At 45.9% G+C, this 19,222-nt stretch overlaps 1 protein-coding gene across 11 annotated transcripts in view; it reads right to left on the reverse strand.

The window, feature by feature from the left end:
- Positions 1 to 19,222, reverse strand: part of LARS2 (leucyl-tRNA synthetase 2, mitochondrial) — a 181,824-nt gene that overhangs the window by 153,067 nt on the left and 9,535 nt on the right. For 9 of the 11 annotated variants that reach the window (XR_008297170.1, XR_008297173.1, XR_008297172.1 and 6 more), the window contains exons 2-3: positions 8,912 to 9,166; positions 2,431 to 2,559 (exon numbers count right to left, since the gene is read on the reverse strand). Coding sequence is in view for 7 of the 11 variants with exons in the window: in XM_053219548.1 (XP_053075523.1) it covers positions 2,431 to 2,559; positions 8,912 to 9,145 (363 nt within the window). In the remaining 4 variants the exon portion in view is untranslated. Of the gene's footprint in view, positions 1 to 2,430; positions 2,560 to 8,911; positions 9,167 to 14,148; positions 14,305 to 19,222 lie in introns of those variants that run through there. The other 2 variants (XM_053219547.1, XM_053219549.1) reach the window with 2 other exon arrangements.

Below are 19,222 nucleotides of genomic sequence, written 5' to 3' on the forward strand. Positions count from 1 at the left end.
CACTCTGTCTCACTCTCAAAAATAAACAAAAACAAAATTTTCTTTTAAATTTTTTTAATGTTTTTATTTATTTTTGAGACAGAGAGAGACAGAGCATGAGCAAGGGAGGGGCAGAGAGAGAGAGGGAGACACAGAATCCGAAGCAGGCTCCAGGCTCTGAGCTGTCAGCACAGAGCCCAACGCAGGGCTCGAACTCACAGACTGTGAGATCATGACCTGAACTGAAGTCGGGTGCTTAACCGACTGAGCCACCCAGATGCCCCCCAAAAAATTTTTTTTAATAAAATAATAATCACAGCTAGCACTTATGAAGGGATTATTGTCATGTCACACACATGTACCATCTCATCTAACCCACACAACAACCCCATGAGGCAAGGGTTGCTGTTATCCCTACTTTAAAGATGAGGAAAGTAGGATTCAGAGCCATGAAATGACTTGTGCAAGGTCACTCAGCAAGAAGGTGGCGGAATGCGGTTCAAATGCAGGTTGTCCAGCTCCTGGATCCAGCCTGACTTGGCCTCCAGTTACTATAGGGGTCTCTGTTTTGTCTCTTGGGTCTGAGGAGCTCTGGGCCTGGAGCTCTGCCTTGGGCTTCCTCTGGAACATCTCATCCCATCCAAGGGAATCAGAATCCCACCTACACCCCCTCAACCACCTGTACCCTATCATAAATGCACAATTTTGCCATAAAAGCTTACACCTTCGGCAATTTACGTGCACTCGCTAATTGTTCAAAAAAAGCTGGCGTGTAAAAAATCCGTCAGATAAATCTAGTTAAAGAACCACAGCAAGAATCATTCAGCGAGAATGATACTTTAGGCAAACAGCCAGCTCACTCTGCACCGTCCCTTTCTAATAAACACAGCAGCGATGATGGAAAGCAACGTCTGGGGAAAATGACACCCGACAGAAACCAGGAAGACGAATACTTTTGACTATTAAAGTGGAACACTGATCTCTGCATCTGACACTATAAAGTTATGAACTCTTCAATTGACAAAGAGCCGTCATAACTTGACTTCCTTTTTAGGAATACCTCTTGCCAAAGTCAGTTCAGCATCAATTTTCAAACCAATTGTGACAACTGACGCGCGTACCTCTCTGAAATCGTGACAAAGAACTGGGAGGTGGCAGGTATGGGCCCCAGCAGGTTCATCACAGCAGCAGCCACTGGGAGTGCCAGTGAATGTTTAACAACTGCCTCTCTGGAGGAACAAGCCCAGATTTGGAGCACTTGCTGATTTCCAGGGTATGAATACTACCACCGTGGCTGGATTTCAAGCTACTGAGGTGACCAGTAAACACAGAGTTGGGCAGAGATGGGCACAGTGGGCTCTCAGGAGATGTTGTGAACAGGGTCCAGCCAGCCGCTCGCGATCGCCAATATTTATGGGTTACGTACTAAGTGCCAGGCATGCGCTAAGTGCTTCACAGCTATCCTCTTTGAATCCTTGTAACAGGCCAATGGGCAGGTACCGTTTTATTCTCATTTTACAGATGAGAGAAAACTAGGTCTTAGAGAGGCTGAGTAGCTAGTCAAAGGGCACACAGCTGGCAAGTGTTAAGAGCTGGCATTCGAATCCTGGCCATCTGGCTCAGTGGTCCATGTTGTCGACCCCTCTTTAACCCTGCCGCTCTGTAAGTGGTTAAAGAAGGTATCGCGATCATCCCCACCTCGTTCTACAGATGACACGTTGCTAAAGAGTAAAGAGTACGCTTTGGGGGTAACGGGCAATGGGGTAAAAGGGACTGACTCACAGCAGCCAAGGAAGGGCCTTTCTCTTCCTCTTCCGGTAAATTTAACCTTGTCCTTCAAAACCCATGCCAGACGTTTCCTCTTTAATGGAGCCTTTCCCAACTGTCCCAGAGGCACTGCTCCCCAGATAGCTTTTCCTTGCAAACATTTTAAGTTTTCCCTTGTAAGATAACCATGCTCATTAAAGAATATCAAAGGGAACAGCAAATATCAAATAGAAAGAGGAAAATCTCTTGTGGCCCCACTTCCTCCCCACAGCATTTGATCCATATTTGTTCTAGGGGATTCAGCACCCTACACGGTGACTATCTATTACGTGTTTCACTCTCACGGGACGGTGAACTTCTGAGAAGATGTCCCGTGTTACCAACATTTGCAGCTACATTTAGCCCCACCCCCACCCCCTCTCCGTCCTCATCCCTGCACAACACCAGACACGTGGCTGCCCCCATCCCCCGCACCGGCCCCATTAACCCAGATGCTTCATCATGTCTTCTGACGCAGAAAAGGAAACGCTAAGCTTCTGTGGTTATCTTCGAAGCTGTCGTAATCTTAACCAAAATCGGTTTTCTTTGTTTGCCTTGAACACACTGACAACGTTCTTGCCGTCCTCAGTGGGGCGGACGGGGGGGGGGGGGGGGGGCTGCCTTGCAGCAGGCATCCTTCCTTACCTGCATCCCTCTCATCTTCTGGAACCGTGCAATGGTGTCGCTGATGGTGTATACGCGCACGTGGCCCATGTGCAACTTTCCGGAAGGGTAAGGGAACATGGAAAGCACGTAAAACTTGGGCTTTGATTTCTGGGAAAGAATGACAAAGAATGACAGTGAGTATATCTTAAGCATTTACTGAGACCCTGCGTGCACACAGTAGTTTGGCACTGTACTCAAGGTAAATAACTTAACATTTTTTAAAGTTTCCTTAAAAAAACAAAAACAAAAACAAAAACTGGGGCACCTGGGTGGCTCAGTCAGTTAAGTGTCCGACTTCGGCTCGGGTCATGATCTGGCGGTTTGTGAGTTCCAGCCCCGCATTGGGCTCTGTGCTGACAGCTCAGAGCCTGGAGCCTGCTTCGGGTTGTGTGTCTCCCTCTCTCTGTGCCCCTCCCCAGCTCGTGCACGTGCCCGCACTCTCTCTCTCTCTCCCTCCCTCTCTCTCTCTCTCTCAAAAATAAACATTAAAAAAATTTTTTTAATATTCCCATAAACTGACAAACATGTCAAAAAACAAAATCCAAAGCCCAAGTTTAATAATTCTTTTTTTTTTTTTAACGTTTATTTATTCTTGAGACAGAGAGAAACAGAGCATGAATGGGGGAGGGGCAGAGAGAGAGGGAGACACAGAATCCGAAGCAGGCTCCAGGCTCTGAGCCATCAGCCCAGAGCCTGACGCGGGGCTCGAACTCACGGACCGCGAGATCATGACTCGGGCTGAAGTCGGATCCTCAACCGACTGAGCCACCCAGGCACCCCCAAAGCCCAAGTTTAAGCTAAACAATGTCCAAAATAATGCCAAACAACCCCAAAGTGCTAATTACCCATATATATTTTCAATCCTTTTTTCCCCTCTCTTTTAAAAGCTTCTCTTTTAAGACAGTTTCTGTCTAGGTCTTAAAGAACTTATGGTTTTCCAAATGAAGCTCTAAGACACATTTCCATGTAATTCAAGGACACGGTAGTTGAATCACACAGATGTGACATCTCAAAAAAAAAAAAAAAATGGAGCCCTTCCTAAATTCCCTGTCGTTGCATTCAGACTCAGAGTTAGCAGTTAGAGCAGGACTCCTGAGGCACCAGTTTGGGTCCTGGGTTTCTCTGCTGTACTGTGAACTCATCTTTCAACAGACAAAGTTGAAGTGAGAAAGTGATGAGAAAACCATAGACAACAAGGCAAGGCAGTTTCTGTCTTCCCAGGGGCGAGCTACAGCCAGCCTCACGCCAGGGTGAGAGAACCTTCTAGCTGCTGAAGACACGGCTTCATCGCGAGAAACAGAAAGAGCGTACGTGCATCTCAACGGAGTGAACACCAGTCACTTAACCGGTTCCTAGTTAGGGGTCCGTGTTTCAAGGGCACGGGCTGGGTTTCAGTCATCTCCCTCTCCCTAAACCCCCCTCCCCTCATTCTATCCGCCCCACCCCCCGCCTCCACTCCCAGCAGGAGCTTAATATCTGGCCTCCACAGAATACTTTAAAGGGCATTTTTTCCCAGCTACACGAATCCTGTCCAGGCGACGGAAGCATTCCCCCTACCCAGCCTACATCCATCCCCTCCTGGCAGGGCTCTCAGAAGAAAGGCAGAAGAGGTACCTGCTTCTGCTTGGTCTCTGAGGACGGGGCCCTTCTGATATTACCACTCTTTTATTTCTTTCTACCTTCTGTTTTTCTCCTTCTGTCCTTCCTCCCTTCCTCCAGCCCTGCTAGAGTTCTTCAAGGCTTTGCTTCTCCAAAAGTAATGAAAACAAATGCAAACCAGAATATTCGTGACCATTCCTTTGTGTACAGAGGTGGTCGTGGTATATTTGTTGCTACGTATTTGCATGGCTGATCATGGACACGGCCAGCTATAATCGGGGGAGCAGAGGAAACAAGAAATCAGGGTATTTCCAAATCTCACTTGACCCATTGCTTTAAAGTTCCTTCGGCAAAGAAGCTCAACCAACCTTTGACAGGGCCTCTCACGTATGGCAAAATAAACTAGAATTTTCTCTGTAAGGCCCATCCTCCAAAAACTACCAGTGAGTGGTAAGTCAAGCAGCCTGATGGAAGAAAAGGGAAAAGAGAATCCATAGGAGTCTGGATAACACCCAAACCAGAAAATCATGGAATGCTCAAGGGGCAACCACAATTGATTTCCATAAATCTGCTTTCCAGAAATTGATTTCCAGAAAGCTGCACACTGATCAGACTTGAACTGGAAACCGCAGATCCGTAACCCTCAGGAAAACCTCAGGAGACGGGCCCTGCGGTTTGGACCGTCTTTAAGAAGGAAAGTCACATGCAGTGCCTGGGTGGCTCAGGAGGTGGGGCGTCTGACTTCAGCTCAGATCATGATCTTGTAGCTCGTGAGTTCGAGCCCCGCGTTGGGCTCTGTGCTGGCAGCTCAGAGCCTGGAGCCTGCTTCGGATTCTGTGTCTCCCTCTCTCTCTCCTCCTCCCCTGCTTGCGCTCTGTCTCCCTCTCTCTCTCTCTCAAAAATAAATACATTAAAAAAAAAAAAAAAAAAGAAAGAAGAAGAAGGAAAGCGACAGGTAATCCTCTCAGTGTAAACCAGTCCCTCAAAGGAGGTGCCAGGCCTTACTCCGTCACTGGGTGCAGAAACAGAAGTAAGCAAACTGTCCACTCCATTCAAATCACACTGCTTCTCACAATGGATTAGGTTTATTGCCTTTTCTTTGGGAATATTTAGGGACTTGGGAAAACAGCTATTACAGAGTTCTTGAGGATCTGAAAAATCAATAAAATCCTTGATATAAACCATTTCTCATTTTTCCTTTTAAGTTTTTACATTAAGCCTATTTTTCTTTTATTATAACCACCTTGTCTTCATTTTAGTGATATTTATTTATTTTTATATTATGTTTATTTAACCCTCAATCTTGCCCCAAACATTTTCCACATACAGCCTCTTCCTGAGTGTCTCCTTTCTGGAGGTCTGTCCCACAAAGACTTAATTTATAGCAGAATTGAGCGATGCATTACATACCAACGAAGCCAAACCCCAAAACTGAGCTTACGGAAGGTATATAGAAAAGCAGTGCTAGCAAAAGTCTTTCATATTTATGACTATTTTTGTTTATTGCAGAAAAGGTATCCAGCTTATTTAGTGACCCTGCCTTTCGCTGTTCTGTGTGAATTAAGTCATTTTCCTCCGTGATAATGAAACGAGCTCTCTATCCTCTGGGGATGGCAAGAAGGAATTATGGGAGCGTATGGTATAACTAAGCAGGAATATGATTGAAAGGGAAATTTTCGTAATTATATAAAAGTGTAAGAATGTAAGCCTTTAAAAGAAATTAAGATCGCAAGCAATGGGAAGAGGATGGTTTTTATAAGTGGGACCTAATATTTTTGTCAGCTTCTGACGTCAGGAGAAAGAGAACTTCTGCCTCTTTATAGATTAAGTTCCAGAGCTGTTGCTGAGCCCAGAGGGGGCGGATAGAAGGACCCGGGAGCCCTCGTTCTGGCCCTGGCCTCTCTACTAGCTGTGAGACCTTGGGCAAATTCCTCTGCCTTTCTGGGCTCAGTTCGCACTCTGTGCATCAAAGGTGAGGCAACAGAAGGTCCCAGGCATGTATCTCAATAAATTACCAAACTTCCCCCTGAGCCTGTTTTCTTACCCTCCAAAAAATCCCCAGGGTTGTTTCAGGATTAAATGAGGTAATGAATGGAAAGATAGTGCCTGACATGGAGTAAAATCCTTATTAAGTGGAACTTCTTTTAATACTGAAGATCCTGACGATAATGGCAAGACATTCGTCTCCTAGACACTCACCTGGGGGTATTTCAAACATATCTTTTTTGATCTTTTTTTAAAAGTTTATTTATTTTTGAGAGATACAGAGAGAGAGAGAGTGCGCGCGTGCTCACGTGTGCAGGGGAGGGGCAGAGAGAGAGAGAGAGGGAGAGAGAGAATCTCAAGCAAGCTCCAAGTTGTCAGCACCCGGGCCTGACACGGGGCTCAAACCCACAAACTGTGAGATCATGACCTGAACCGAAACCAAGAGTCGGGTGTTTAACCGACTGAGCCACCCAGGTGTCCCTCAAATATATCTAAGACCAGAGTGAGGACAATTAAGCTTCAAAGTCCACTGACATCCAGGGGCGCCTAGTGGCTCAGTCGGTCAGGTGCCTGACTCTTGCTTTCAGCTCAGGTCATGATCTCACAGTTTCGTGAATTCGAGCCCCACAGCGGGCTCTGCACTGCCAGTGCAGAGCCTGCTTGAGAGTCTCTCTCTCTCCCCCTCACTCTCTGCCCCTCCCTCCCTCACTCTGTCTCTGTCTCTCTCAAAATAAATACATAAACTTGAATCCACCAACATCCGGTTGTGTTCTTTGTTCCCGACAAAGACACCACACATTTTTATCTTCTTGTGCCTTTTATTTATGTAACATTTCCGCTTGTAAAATGTGTTCGGCCACATCTGCTCATTTGGTTTTCAAAACAATTCTGTGAGATAAACCATGCGAAGAATCTGAGGATCGAAGAGGTTACGTGACAAGGCCGCGAGCATGCGGAGGTCTCGAGGCCGAGCCCGCAACACTGCCCAGGTTCCAGAGCCCGGGTTCCAGATCCATCATACAGCACCTTGTCCACCTGCCCACTCCCCATCCTAACCCTGAAAGGGTGCCACCAGGGGATCACCCACGATATCCCTTCAGCTACTTCTGCAATTATGGATACACAGTTTCTTGTGATCCACCTGATTTTTTTTTTTTAAACCACACAGTACTTAAGAAGAAGGAGGCGCCACAAAATCAGTAAGCTCCAACTTTAAAATGTGTGGAAGCCACTAAAGGATAATCTAAACCAAAAAGAAAAGCGAATTTTACTCTCCTCGTTCAGAAGCGAACTGCTCCCTAGTTCGTTTCCAAAATACATTTAGGCACGTGAGTCTGGTCGTGTTGATGTGAAGGTTCTTCGCGTCCTGACGAGGCGGAAGTCGGGCGTTCACGGTACAATCACGCGTTATACTCAAACCTTCTTTTTTATCGTTCCACTTGTTATCCACCGCACCTCTCTCTAACCAATGCCCGAAACCATCCTTCGCTTTAACACAAATAACTACCCCCGGCATGTTTCATAGTGATCACGCTCACGGAAGGAATGAGTCTAAAAAGAGTGAGGATCAGGAGATGGGAAACAGCCAAGTCTAGTCAAGAGCACTTTGGCGCAGTTGTATTTACTCACCTGCTTGCCTTTGGCCCCATCTCTTTAACTAGATGTAGAAGGTTTGTATCATTCGGTAACTATTACAAAGGGATGGTCACAATTTAAGAGTAAACGACCTTACGGCACTTGGCTCTGATCAGATTCACCATTTCACATAACAAATGACATCTCCCATTTGTTATTTTGACCAGCAGCAAGAGGTGAGGGTTACCACGTCCAAGAGGAATCCCCGAGAGGCTGGACTCCTAGACAAGGAGCCAGCCTCCAACACGACGCCCCCTGGAAACCGGCTACAACCAAACACTAGACACAATTACTCAAGTACGTTGCTGAGCTGATACATCCTGGGCGGAAGCCAAGGATTCACTACCTCACACATCTGTCACTGCAAGCCTGGGTCCCAGCCCCCCAGATCACACCAGAGAAGGGCTGGTACCTCCCAACCCATGATGGCTGGAGGCCAACATCATGCCAGGGGAGAGGAAGGTACTTCCCAGAATATGCAGATTAAACTTCCACAGGTGAGGGGCGCCTGGGGGGCTCAGTCGGTTAAGCATCCAACTTGGGCTCAGGTCATGATTGCACGGTCGGTGAGTTCGAGCACCACATCAGGCTCTGTGCCGACAGCTCGGAGCCTGGAGCCTGCTTCGGATTCTGTGTCTCCCTCTCTCTCTGCCCCTCCACTGCTTGTGTTCTGTCTCTCTGTTTCTCTCTCTCTCCCTCTCTCTCTCAACATAAACATAAACATTTAAAAAAAATTTTTTTTAAAGAATGCTTCCCATATTTAAAAAAATAACAATAATAATAAATGTTTTAAATAAGTTCTACAGGGGGTTCTTCCAGGGGTACTCCTGGAACCTCACATCTGACCCTGCTGGATCACCAGGTGCGCTGGCCCGCAATGGACCACGAAGAACCTAACACCTGCTAGGGCCTCACTCTCGATGAGTCCCCCCCCCCCCCCAAATGCTGCTCCAGAATGCCCAGTGTGGTGCTGCCTGCATGCACCTTGTGTGTAAGCACCACACAGAACGCCTTCTAAGCACTATCCTCGTCCGATCTCACTCAGCCCTCACAACCATCCTAGGAAGCAGGAGGACACTACTATTCGCACTGTCCCTGGTTGAGAAGAAACCTGAAGCACAGATTCAGTTGGTTCAAGGTCACACACTTAATACCTTATTTGAACTCGGGCGATCTGACTTCAGAATCCAAGTTCTTGGCTCCTCTTCTCTACCCCCTCAAAATCCCTCAGAATACTCACATCAGCTTCTGATATCTTGGAGGTTTCTTCTTTTATTCGTTTATGCCACCAATTCTCAACATCCTTCCTCGTCTGCAACGTGTACTCTTTCGTCCACGTCCCCGTGGCACTGTAAATACCTCTGGCACATCCCGGGATTACTCTCCTTCCTCTGCTGATGATATCTGGCCCACCATTTAGCTTGCTTTTCAGGAAACAGACATAGAAACCCAGTCTCCGCCAAGCAGAAGCCATTCTCCAGAAGGTGGGAAGGCCCTGAGAAAGAGGGCAGAAAGCTCTTTTAGGAACTGCCCAGAACTCTCTCCCATTCAGCACAGCCCAGCATTCCCTGCACATTCACATGCTTTCAACTTAGGCTCTTGATGGTTTCCTTCCCTGAAAATGTCACATTAGAACTCCAACTGAGTTGGGCTGCCTGGGTGGCTCAGTCAGTTGAGCGTCTGACTTTGGCTTAGGTTATGACCTCACGGTTCGTGGGTTCGAGCCCCACACTGGGCTCGCTGCTATCAGCATAGAGCCCGCTTCGGATCCTCTGTCCCTCTTTCTCTCTGTCCCTCTCCCACTCACGCTCTCTCCCTCAAAAAAAATTAAATATTAAAAAAAGAAAAGAAAAGAACGTCGACTGAGCTAAACACAAACTTTTAAATGGAAAATATAACATGGTCAACATTCCCAACACCAAACATACAAAACTCCCACAGGAACGAATGGAGACTACCTCCTGGGCCAGCTCCTGCCACAGCCTCACAGGGTGCACGGGAGGCCGAGGAGCGCCCACCCTCCTTTCCTTTAGGCCCAGCCCAGGGTCTGTCCAGCAGGCTTCCCGTCCCATCACCCAGGCTTCAGAAGAGCTCCGAGCACATCTTGGCTTGGGCTTAGGCTCAAATGTCAGAAGGGATCTGAACACCCACCTTCTAGCTCCAGAGTCCAGAGACTCGCAGCTATTATTAACATTTTTCATATGTATTGTAAGTTATATACACCCATAAGCTGAGCCAAGAAATAACTATTATTTGTAAGAGTGCTTATTCAGTTAGTTCTTCATTCATTTACTAAATATTTATCGAGTGCCACTAGGTCCACAGACTGTTCTAGGCACGGGGGATACAACGGTGAACAAAACCCAACTCTCTTCTTCCATGGCACTTACATACTAGTAAAGAACAGCAGATAAGAGAAAAACAAGTGAATATACATGGATAATAGCGGTGAGTGCTATGGTGTTTCTGGAATACAACCCACAGGTTGGGGTCCACCAGGACATCTGGCTGCAATTCAAAATTCAGCCGGAATGCTTCATTGGTCTCCTCCAAGGAGGTGAATTCCAAAAATGACTTCATGGAAGCATTTTCACGTTTTATCCCTGTCTAAGAGGTTGAGGTGACAGTTCGTCAAATATTTAAGATTTATGACTCAACAGCCTCACCTGCCTGCCTTCTTACATAACCGTGCAAAAAAAGCGCCAGAGTGAAGACACAAATGTAAAACCAAGAGAGAAATAAAGGAAGAACCTGACACTTGAAGCTGGTGTTAATTCTTTGATTCTCTCAACATTTTTTCCACACTTACGAGCGTCTGGCCTGTTTTCACACAGGTACTGGGTCACGAATGTTGCCAAGAGAGTCTATCATAGGCTTATACAAGTGGGTTTCACATTCCCGTAAAATGGCATCCCAGTGTTGGCATTTTACAAGATGGTCTGCCAAAGTTCTTGACAGACCAAGTCTCACTGTATTTAATACCTCTTGCTTCCTTGGGGGTCGAAGCAGAAAGACAACAAAAACAAAACAAAACCTATCCACGGGGCTTGGCTATTCTGAAATACGTAGATGTGACTAAAGATATTAGGGTGAACTGTATGAACATGGTTGAGTATCAGCAACTCCATATGACCAACCTAATATAGAGACGCTTTGTACAGTTAGGGTAACTGCATTTATTTTTAGGGGTTGGGTTTCTACATAATTAGAAGTATCTACAGGAGTCATGGATTTTACGGCTCCCTTGCTAAGGTATCATTTCCATATCTTTAACAAGCCAAAGACTTCCCAATCAGCAGAAGGCATAGATAGACGCCTGCCATTTCTCTCCTGGACTGCATTCCCTAACAACTCATAACGAAAGGGTTCTGGACTATTCTCCCCAACAGAAACAAGGGGAAACAACAAAACTATAAAAATACAAATGAATCTGGAGCGGCTGGGTGGCTCAGTCGGTTAAGGGTCTGACTCTTGATTTTGACTCAGGTCATGATCTCACGGTTTTCATGGGATCGAGCCCCGTGTCCAGCTCCATGATCACAGCACAGAGTCTGCTCAGGATTCTCTCTCTCCCTCTCCCTGCCCCTCCCACTCCCAAAATAAATAAGTAAACATTACAAAAATACAAATTAACCGGAACCGCAGTCTCACAAGTTTTTGGTTTCAATGCTTGTTAGCCATCGTGAGAAATGAAATCCCAAAGAGAGAAGACAGATCACCCATATGAGCCATACGAAGGGAGGTCATTCTTTCACCGAAAATTCTAATCCTGTCTCTGTAACTTACTCGTCATACACCAATCATAAACAACACATACAACACTCCCTGTCTACCCAATGAGAATAAGCTTTCTAAATATGTTTACAGGGGCGCCTGGGTGGCTCAGTCAGTTAAGCGTTTGACTTCAGCTCAGGTCATGATCTCATGGTTCGTGAGTTCGAGCCCCACGTCAGGCTCTGTGCTGACACCTCAGAGCCTGGAGCCTGCTTCAGATTCTGTGTCTCCCTCGCTCTCTGCCCCTTCACACTCTCTTTCTCTCTCTCAAGAATAAATAAACATAAAAAAAATTTAAATATGTTTACATAACACATGGCTCACTGACAACCTCTTCTATACATAAATCAATGGTATAGACTAGAGAATCCTGAAACTGATCTGGGCATTTAAAGAACTTAAAGTTCATAAGGAAAAAAGCACAAGTCGGTTAGAACTTGGAGCCCCATCTCAAAACCACAAACCAGTGTAAATCCCATAAAGATTAAAGAACTTTTTAAGTATCATAAAACAAGACAAAAATATAGATGAGTATCTAACACATCTTTACAAGGTGCAGGATGTTCTGTCCTGAGGACGAAAGCAATGGAAGAACTCACAAAACGTTAATAAATCTGACTCTAAAAATGTGCAATGTCAGTATCTCAAAAACACTGTGAACAAAAGTAGAAATCAAGCAATGAGCTGACGCAAAATCTTTGCCAAAACGGCAGTAACAAATGGTTATCCTACTCTATGAAGAGTTTACGTATGAAAAGAGAAACATTCAAAACCTCATTTAAAAAAATGGGCAAAGGAAAAACAGAAAGAGATGTAAATGTCTAATAAACATATGAGAAAGTTCAACTTTAGAACGAATCATAAAATGCAAATGAAAACAGCAAGAAAATATTTTTGCTTAACAGACTGGCAAAAACCTGCTAAATGAAAAATGGGCATTTCTATACACTGCTGCTGAAAATTTAAATGGGTTCCACCTCTCTGGGGAGCACGCGCGGTAATAACGCACTAAGACTCTTTAAGAAAAGTTCACGCCCAAAGTTAGGGGAATCCCCTAGACTCAGGGGGACATAGCATACAGTATACTCAGGGCTATGATATGGATAAAATAAAGGAAATTTTCTACTTTTAATGTTTGTGGGCCCTGCTCCTGGGCTCCCGGGGAAAGCTATACTCTAACATATACCAAGGTCAAAGTGATTCCGCGAAACCTCAAAGCATGGGCTTTATTTCTGCCTGAGCACACATCGCACATCTGCTTTATTTAAGAAATAACCAAAAAGGAGCATTCCAAACATAAGGAGAACTTCCCTGGTTCCCATAAGATTAAAGTTATACAGCCCTGCATTTACTAGAGGCGTAAGATAAGTTCTGCAACTTTCTAACATGTTCTTTGTCTAAGGATTTGTAACTTTTTATGTAAAAAAAAAGGAAAAAGTATATAACCCAATACCAAATGTTCCTTGCTAGAGCTTATATAACCCTACACCAAATGTTCCTTCACAGGAGCACTCTCTTTGTGAAGATTGTGTGTGCCAGCAGCTGTCCTAACTTGGCCTTGAATAAAACTCACTTCCTTTCTTTTAGAAATTCTAAAACGTTGGTTCAATTTGTCTTGACAATATACTACAGAACTTCCCGGAGCTCAGCAGGCCCTGCTCTCAGCCGCTCCACCACCAAAGTCCTAAAAAGGGCACTGCCTCTTCCTGACAAGGTGCGGCCATTTCATTAGAGGACTATGCTCATTCCATCAATGTGAAAGGTGTGGCTCACGCCTTGTATTTTCAATCAACCTGGCCTTTTCTTCCTTAGCTCTGTTTCATCCAGTTCCTTGCCTCGATGCTTGGAATCCTGTCTTTTCTTCCACACCCTTCCAAAATAACAATCCCCACTCCTCTGCGCCTCTTTAGAGTCGGTCCTGACCTCATCCTCACTTGGGGCATTTACGGTTGTTTTCTGAGAATGATGGAGGCACCAACAGATGGTCAGAGAAAAAGCCTAAGAACTGGACCCAAAACGACAATCACATATGGACAGAGAAACCTAAGGGAAGAGCAGTACAAGCAAAGAACAGCAGAACACATGGAAGAAGGGCAGGAGGGCATTTGTGTGCACCCCCCCCCCAAATGTGCAAGAATAGACCAGGGAAAGTGCATCTTAAAGAAAACAAATTTTGTGACCAAAAATACCGATTGTGGCTTCTGCAAGGACCCATTCCCTGTGGGGCCTCGGGCAAATTATCTCCTGTCGGGAATCTCATCTTCTAAGATAAGGAGGTAGACCCACAAGATCTCTGAAAACCTCCGAGCCTCAACATGCAGGGACAATAACCTCTGGGCCACGGAGATGTACCGGATGGCGTTTAGCTGAGTCCAAATCCCCAGGCCTGCAAGCAAAGACCCAGAGACGAATCGGGGCAGGGGAGCAGTAGCAAGGGAACTTGAGTACAAATCTACGTGTACATGTGTATTCATCTGGGAATGGGATAGGGTCCAGAGCTATCATCAGGGTCCATGGCTCAAAGAGTCTGAAGGCCGGGATCTCGGAGACTTACCCAGATCAGAAATTGCACGGCTCCAGAACCACCTAACCCAGCCCGCACCTTCCCTTCCTGCCCCTAGCAAGTCGGAACCTCCAGATCCGAGGGCAGACACCTCCTCGCCCGAGGTGTCTCGTCCCGCTGAGCCCGGGTCTGGACTTTACCTGCTCACAGGCCCTGGCCTGCGGCTCCTCACGCCTCAATTTCCACCTTTAAGCGAACACGGGCCGGCCAGTCACCATGGGCGCCGCCATGTTGGCAGAACAACAACTTTATCGGTAGCGGCTGGCGCAGACACAGACAGGCGGGGGCGGAGCCGGGGGAAGCGGAGCGGGGCCGGGGCCGAACTCCCGGCAGCCCGTGGGGCGGAGGCGTCGGCGCCGGCGGCCTCGGGCTCCGCCCCCCCGTTCCCGGGCACCGCCTCCTGACTCCAAGCCCCGCCCTCCGGCTCAGTAGTGCACCCCGTCTCTGGCGTCACCAAAACCAGATACCGGGGGCTCAGGTTACTCCAGTTGCTGCAGAGGAGTGAGGGACATCAGCTTAGTGGCCCCAGAATAAACTGGATGGCAGGTGGTGTAAAGAGCACTGGGAGAGTTCTGATGCCAGGGTTTGAATCCCAGCTTAGCTAAAATTGCCCGCTGGGCTTGGGTAGGTCCTTTGACCTCTTGATCCTTAAATGGTGGTTAAAGAGCTTTCCCCACCATATTCCGTGACTTTATAGCCCTGGGAAGGGAATTATCTGACCGTGATTAGGGCATAGGTGAGCTGGGAGTCAGGAAGGCAGGATTCCTGACCAACCACTTTCCTTGGAAGAGTTTTCTGTACCCCCAACCCAACCTCTCCCCCACCCCCCACCCGCAAGTGTTTCTTGCTACAAAGATGAATCCATGAATGAATTGTAAAGGACCAGTGGTGTTAAAATATGATTTTTAAAAGGGTAAAACCCACATAAAGGAGATTTTTGAAAACCGTATAGATCTGGGCAATCAGGAATACTGAAATGAGTTTGGTAATCGCGCAAAACTGGTGGTTATCCCACAGGACAAAAAAAAAAGTAATGTTCTGAGAACCATCTTTTTCTACAGGGCTGAAATCAAGTGCACCTCTTTCAAACAAGATTCAGCCCATTACTATCCATAATGGATAGTAATTCTACATTTTAACTTCTACTCTTACAGAGCAACAGAGGACCAGCAAAGGTACATACTCCTATATATACCCCCCAGACCAGCACTCCAGCCAAGGGATTCACAGGAATCTCTTCTGCCCATTTCCAAGTCTTTAACAACATTTCCTGACAGTTCAAAATCCAAATACTTTGCTATTCAAAGTGTAGTCTCCAGACTAGCATCAGCCTCGCCTTAGAACTTGCCAGAAATGTCAAATCTCAGGTTGCACCCAAATCTGCGGCATCAAAATCTGCATTTTAACAAGATCCCCCAGGGGATTTTTAGGCACACTGAAGTTTGAGACTCACTGCCTTAGAATGTGAGAGTTAGAAAGGATCTGGAGAACTCTCTAGACCAGCCTGCTCATTTTACAGATGAATCCACTGAGACCCTGCAGAACTGACAGTCTAGCTCAAGGTCATAAGCAAGTTAGTAGAAGGTTTGCTATTCACCCCTGGATCTCTAGCCTGCCAGAATAGTGCCCTTCCCACGTTGCAGAATGGAAGGTCATTAGGAGTTTGGACAGCTTCCAGTCCAAAGATTAGGACACTGAGGCCCAGGGATTGGATACAGCTTGCCTGCCTAAAGCCACACAGCCAGTTGACGACAGAGCCAGGATTCCAATCCAAATCTCCTGATCTCTCTACCCCTGATAGTAGATGCTTAATTTAAACTGATACCATGGAAGCGTTGACTCTCACATTAACATGCCACACTTAAAGCAATTTAGCCTTCAGGTATGTCATGTTGTATCCATATATAACCAGAGTGTCCTTTCTCTAATTTACCCAAAATGCTAAATTCTAAGTAGCCTCCACCCTTATGTTGGTTCAAAATCTCTTTCCTCTTATGAATTAAAGTTAACATTGACATTTCTAGGAGATTATTTCAAATAGAATTTTTCTAAAAGTCATTTGCTTTACTGGAAAGTTGCTATTTTTACATCAAAGAAGACAGTAGCATGAAAGTAAATCCCTTTTGCTCTTAAAGAGCTTGCTGCAAAGATACATTATTAAATGAAAGAGACAACTTGCTGGGCTGTGTAGAAAGTTACCCCACTTTTTATTTTTTAAAGAGGAAAGGAAATAAAAGAAATACATTTGTTAGTATACGCATGGAAAGAAATCTAGAAAAATATGTCGTAAACTATTTCCTGTGATGATCTGTAGGGACAGGGCGGTTCTATGGGCCTTCCTTCTTATGATAGATTTCTGTGTTCCTTTTGCATTTTCTATTTGCTTGTGTGGGAGGCTGAATAATGACTCCCAAAGATATCTAGGTCCTAATCCCCGGAACCTAGGAATGTCACCTTATATGACAAAAGAGACTTTGCAGATGTGATTAAATTAAGAGTCTTGAGATGAAAAGATTATCGTGGATTATCCTGGGGAGCCCTAAATGCCATCACAGGTGTGCTTATAAGAGAGAGGCAGAGGGAAGTTTGTGACAGAAGAGGAGATGTGAGCACTGAAACATAGAATATAGATTCTCCCATAGGATTCAGCAACTGTGTTTCTGGGCAGATACCCCCAAAGAATTGAAAGCAGGGTCTTAAAGAGATCATTGTACATCCATGGTCATAGAGGCATTAGTCACAGTAGCCAAAAGGTGGGAGCAACCCAAGTGTTTTTGAGTGACAAATGGACGAGATAAAATATGATATATACATACAGTGGAATATTATTCAGCCTGGAAAAGGAAGCAGATTCTGACACCTGCTACAATATGTTTGAACTTTGAAGACATTACGCTAAATGAAGCAAGCCACTTAAGGACACATAAGAAATAAATCACAGAAGGACAAGTGTTACATGATTCCATATATGATATGATACCGTATGAGGTACCTAGAGTAGTCATAGAGGCAGAAAGTAGTGGTTGCCAGCTGCTGAGGGTAGGGAAATGCAGAGTTTCTATTTAATGGGTACAAAGTTTCAGTTTGGGAAGATGAAAAAGTCCCAGAAGGATGGATGGTGGTAAATAGTTACGTAACAACATGAATTAACTGAATGCCACTGAGCCGGACACTTAAAAATGCTTCCAATGGTACGTTTTATGAATATTTTACCAGAACGAAAAAGAAAAAGAAAACATCCTCTCCCAGAACCTCCAGAGGGAGTGCTTCCCTGCTGACGACTTTGACCCAGTGAAACTGATGTTCAAGCCACCAAGTTTGTGGTGATCAGTTACAGCAGCCAGAGGGAGGTTCGTAGTTCAGCTTCTATGACTTCGTACGCAGAAAAAAATCAAGATCTTTTGTTAAATAAAGAGATTTGAGCTCCATCAGCGCAGCCTCCCTTCTGTACCCTCTGTTCATTTCCTTGCCCCCCCCCCTCCCCACCTTGCTCTGCCTTCTCTTTGTCTAATACAAAAGCTTACGTGTCAGGAATTTCCAGGAAGGAGAGTCTCCATTTCTCTGACCATTTCTTCCCCTTGGTGTAAAAACAAGACTATTCCTCTATCTTACCTCACGAGGTAAGGCAAATTTACTAGAAATGACCTAGAAGTGCAGGAGTCATAAATAATTCCGGCTTGACATTTATTTCCACGCTTTTGTGACCTTTCCAAAAATAAATCGCTGGGACAGCCGTGTAAATTCTTCCCTGAGCTGTCACGTGGCAGACATTGATTCAGGTCTTCTGGGAATGGCTTTCAGTCATCCATTATGGAGATTAAAGCAAACCCCAAGATTCTTGCTACTATAGGGATCGTTTTTTGGTAAAGAAAAAAAAAAATGCTCCAGCCCTGATAATTAAATCACTTACGGTGTAGATAGATAGGCTTCTCACCTACACTTCCCCGCGGCATCTGTTCCTCCCTCTTTGCTGACCGTGGCTCCTGGATGTCCCTCAAGAAAACCATCCCTTGCCCCAATTCTGAGCCATTTAGTCTTGTGGGCTTGACCTCTCATCCCTCAGGTCTGAGGTCTGGCTTAATCCAATCTGTTCATTCCGTCCCCTGACCATGGAGACAGTTCAGGCACGCACTTGACCTAAGCCAGAGTTCTCAGAGGGCAGCACAGAAGCCTTCTGCTGGGAACACTAGAACCTGGATTCTCTTTCTTGCTGTGTGGGAATAAAAACCTTAGGAGTTGCCTCAACCGTTCCAGAAGCACACAAGGAGAGCCCGCTAAGACTGGAGGCAGGAGAGGTAACGGGTCCTGTTGCCACAGAAGGATCTGCCGGGTCCAGCCCTGCCCGAGGCTCGCTCACCTTTCAACTTCCCATGCACAGGAGCCTGGGAGGCCCTTCGTTGTTCATGCCAATTCAACTGGGGTTTTCTATTTATTGTAACAGAAAGTATCCTGCTATACCCACCTACCCAACTGACAAGGACATGGCCCATTCTCCTTCCCTCCACATGGAATCGGTCTCCAGGTTTTGTTACCTTTGCCCTCGGGTAGATTTCCCCAGCCCTCCACTTTTGCCCGGCACAATCCCCCAGCGGAGGCTCCCCTCCCCTTTCACCTGGACCGTTGCAATAGTCTCTTTACCATGTCCTATTTATCTATCTGCCACTGTGGACAGCACACAGTGGGTATTCAGTACATGTCTTTTCAATGCAATCTTTTTTAAATTTTTTAAAAAAAATATTTACTTACTTTGAAAGAGAGAGAGAGAGGGTGAGCATGCAAGCATAGGAGGGGCAGAGAGAGAGGGAGAGAGAGAATCCCAAGGAGGCTCCACACCGTCAGTGCAGAGCCTGACATGGGGCTCAATCACACAAATCATGAGATCATGACCTGAGCCCAAAACAAGAGTGAGACACTCAACTGACTGAGCCACTCAGGCACTCCTTAAATGCAATCTTTTAAAATTGGCAAGTACATGGGGTGCCTGGGTGGCTCATTCGGTTGAGCATCCGACTTCAGCTCAGGTCATGATCTCACGCTCCCGTGAGTTCCAGCCCCACGTCGGGTTCTGTGCTGACAGCTCAGAGCCTGGATCCCGCTTCAGATTCTGTGTCTCCTTCTCTCTGCCCCTCCCCTGCTCATGCTCCGTCTCTCTCTGTCTCGAAAATAAATAAAAACATTAAGAATTTTTTTTTTAATTGGCAAGTATAGGGGCGC

This window comes from Acinonyx jubatus, chromosome A2, assembly GCF_027475565.1.
Source record: "Acinonyx jubatus isolate Ajub_Pintada_27869175 chromosome A2, VMU_Ajub_asm_v1.0, whole genome shotgun sequence".
NCBI lineage: Eukaryota > Metazoa > Chordata > Mammalia > Carnivora > Felidae > Acinonyx > Acinonyx jubatus.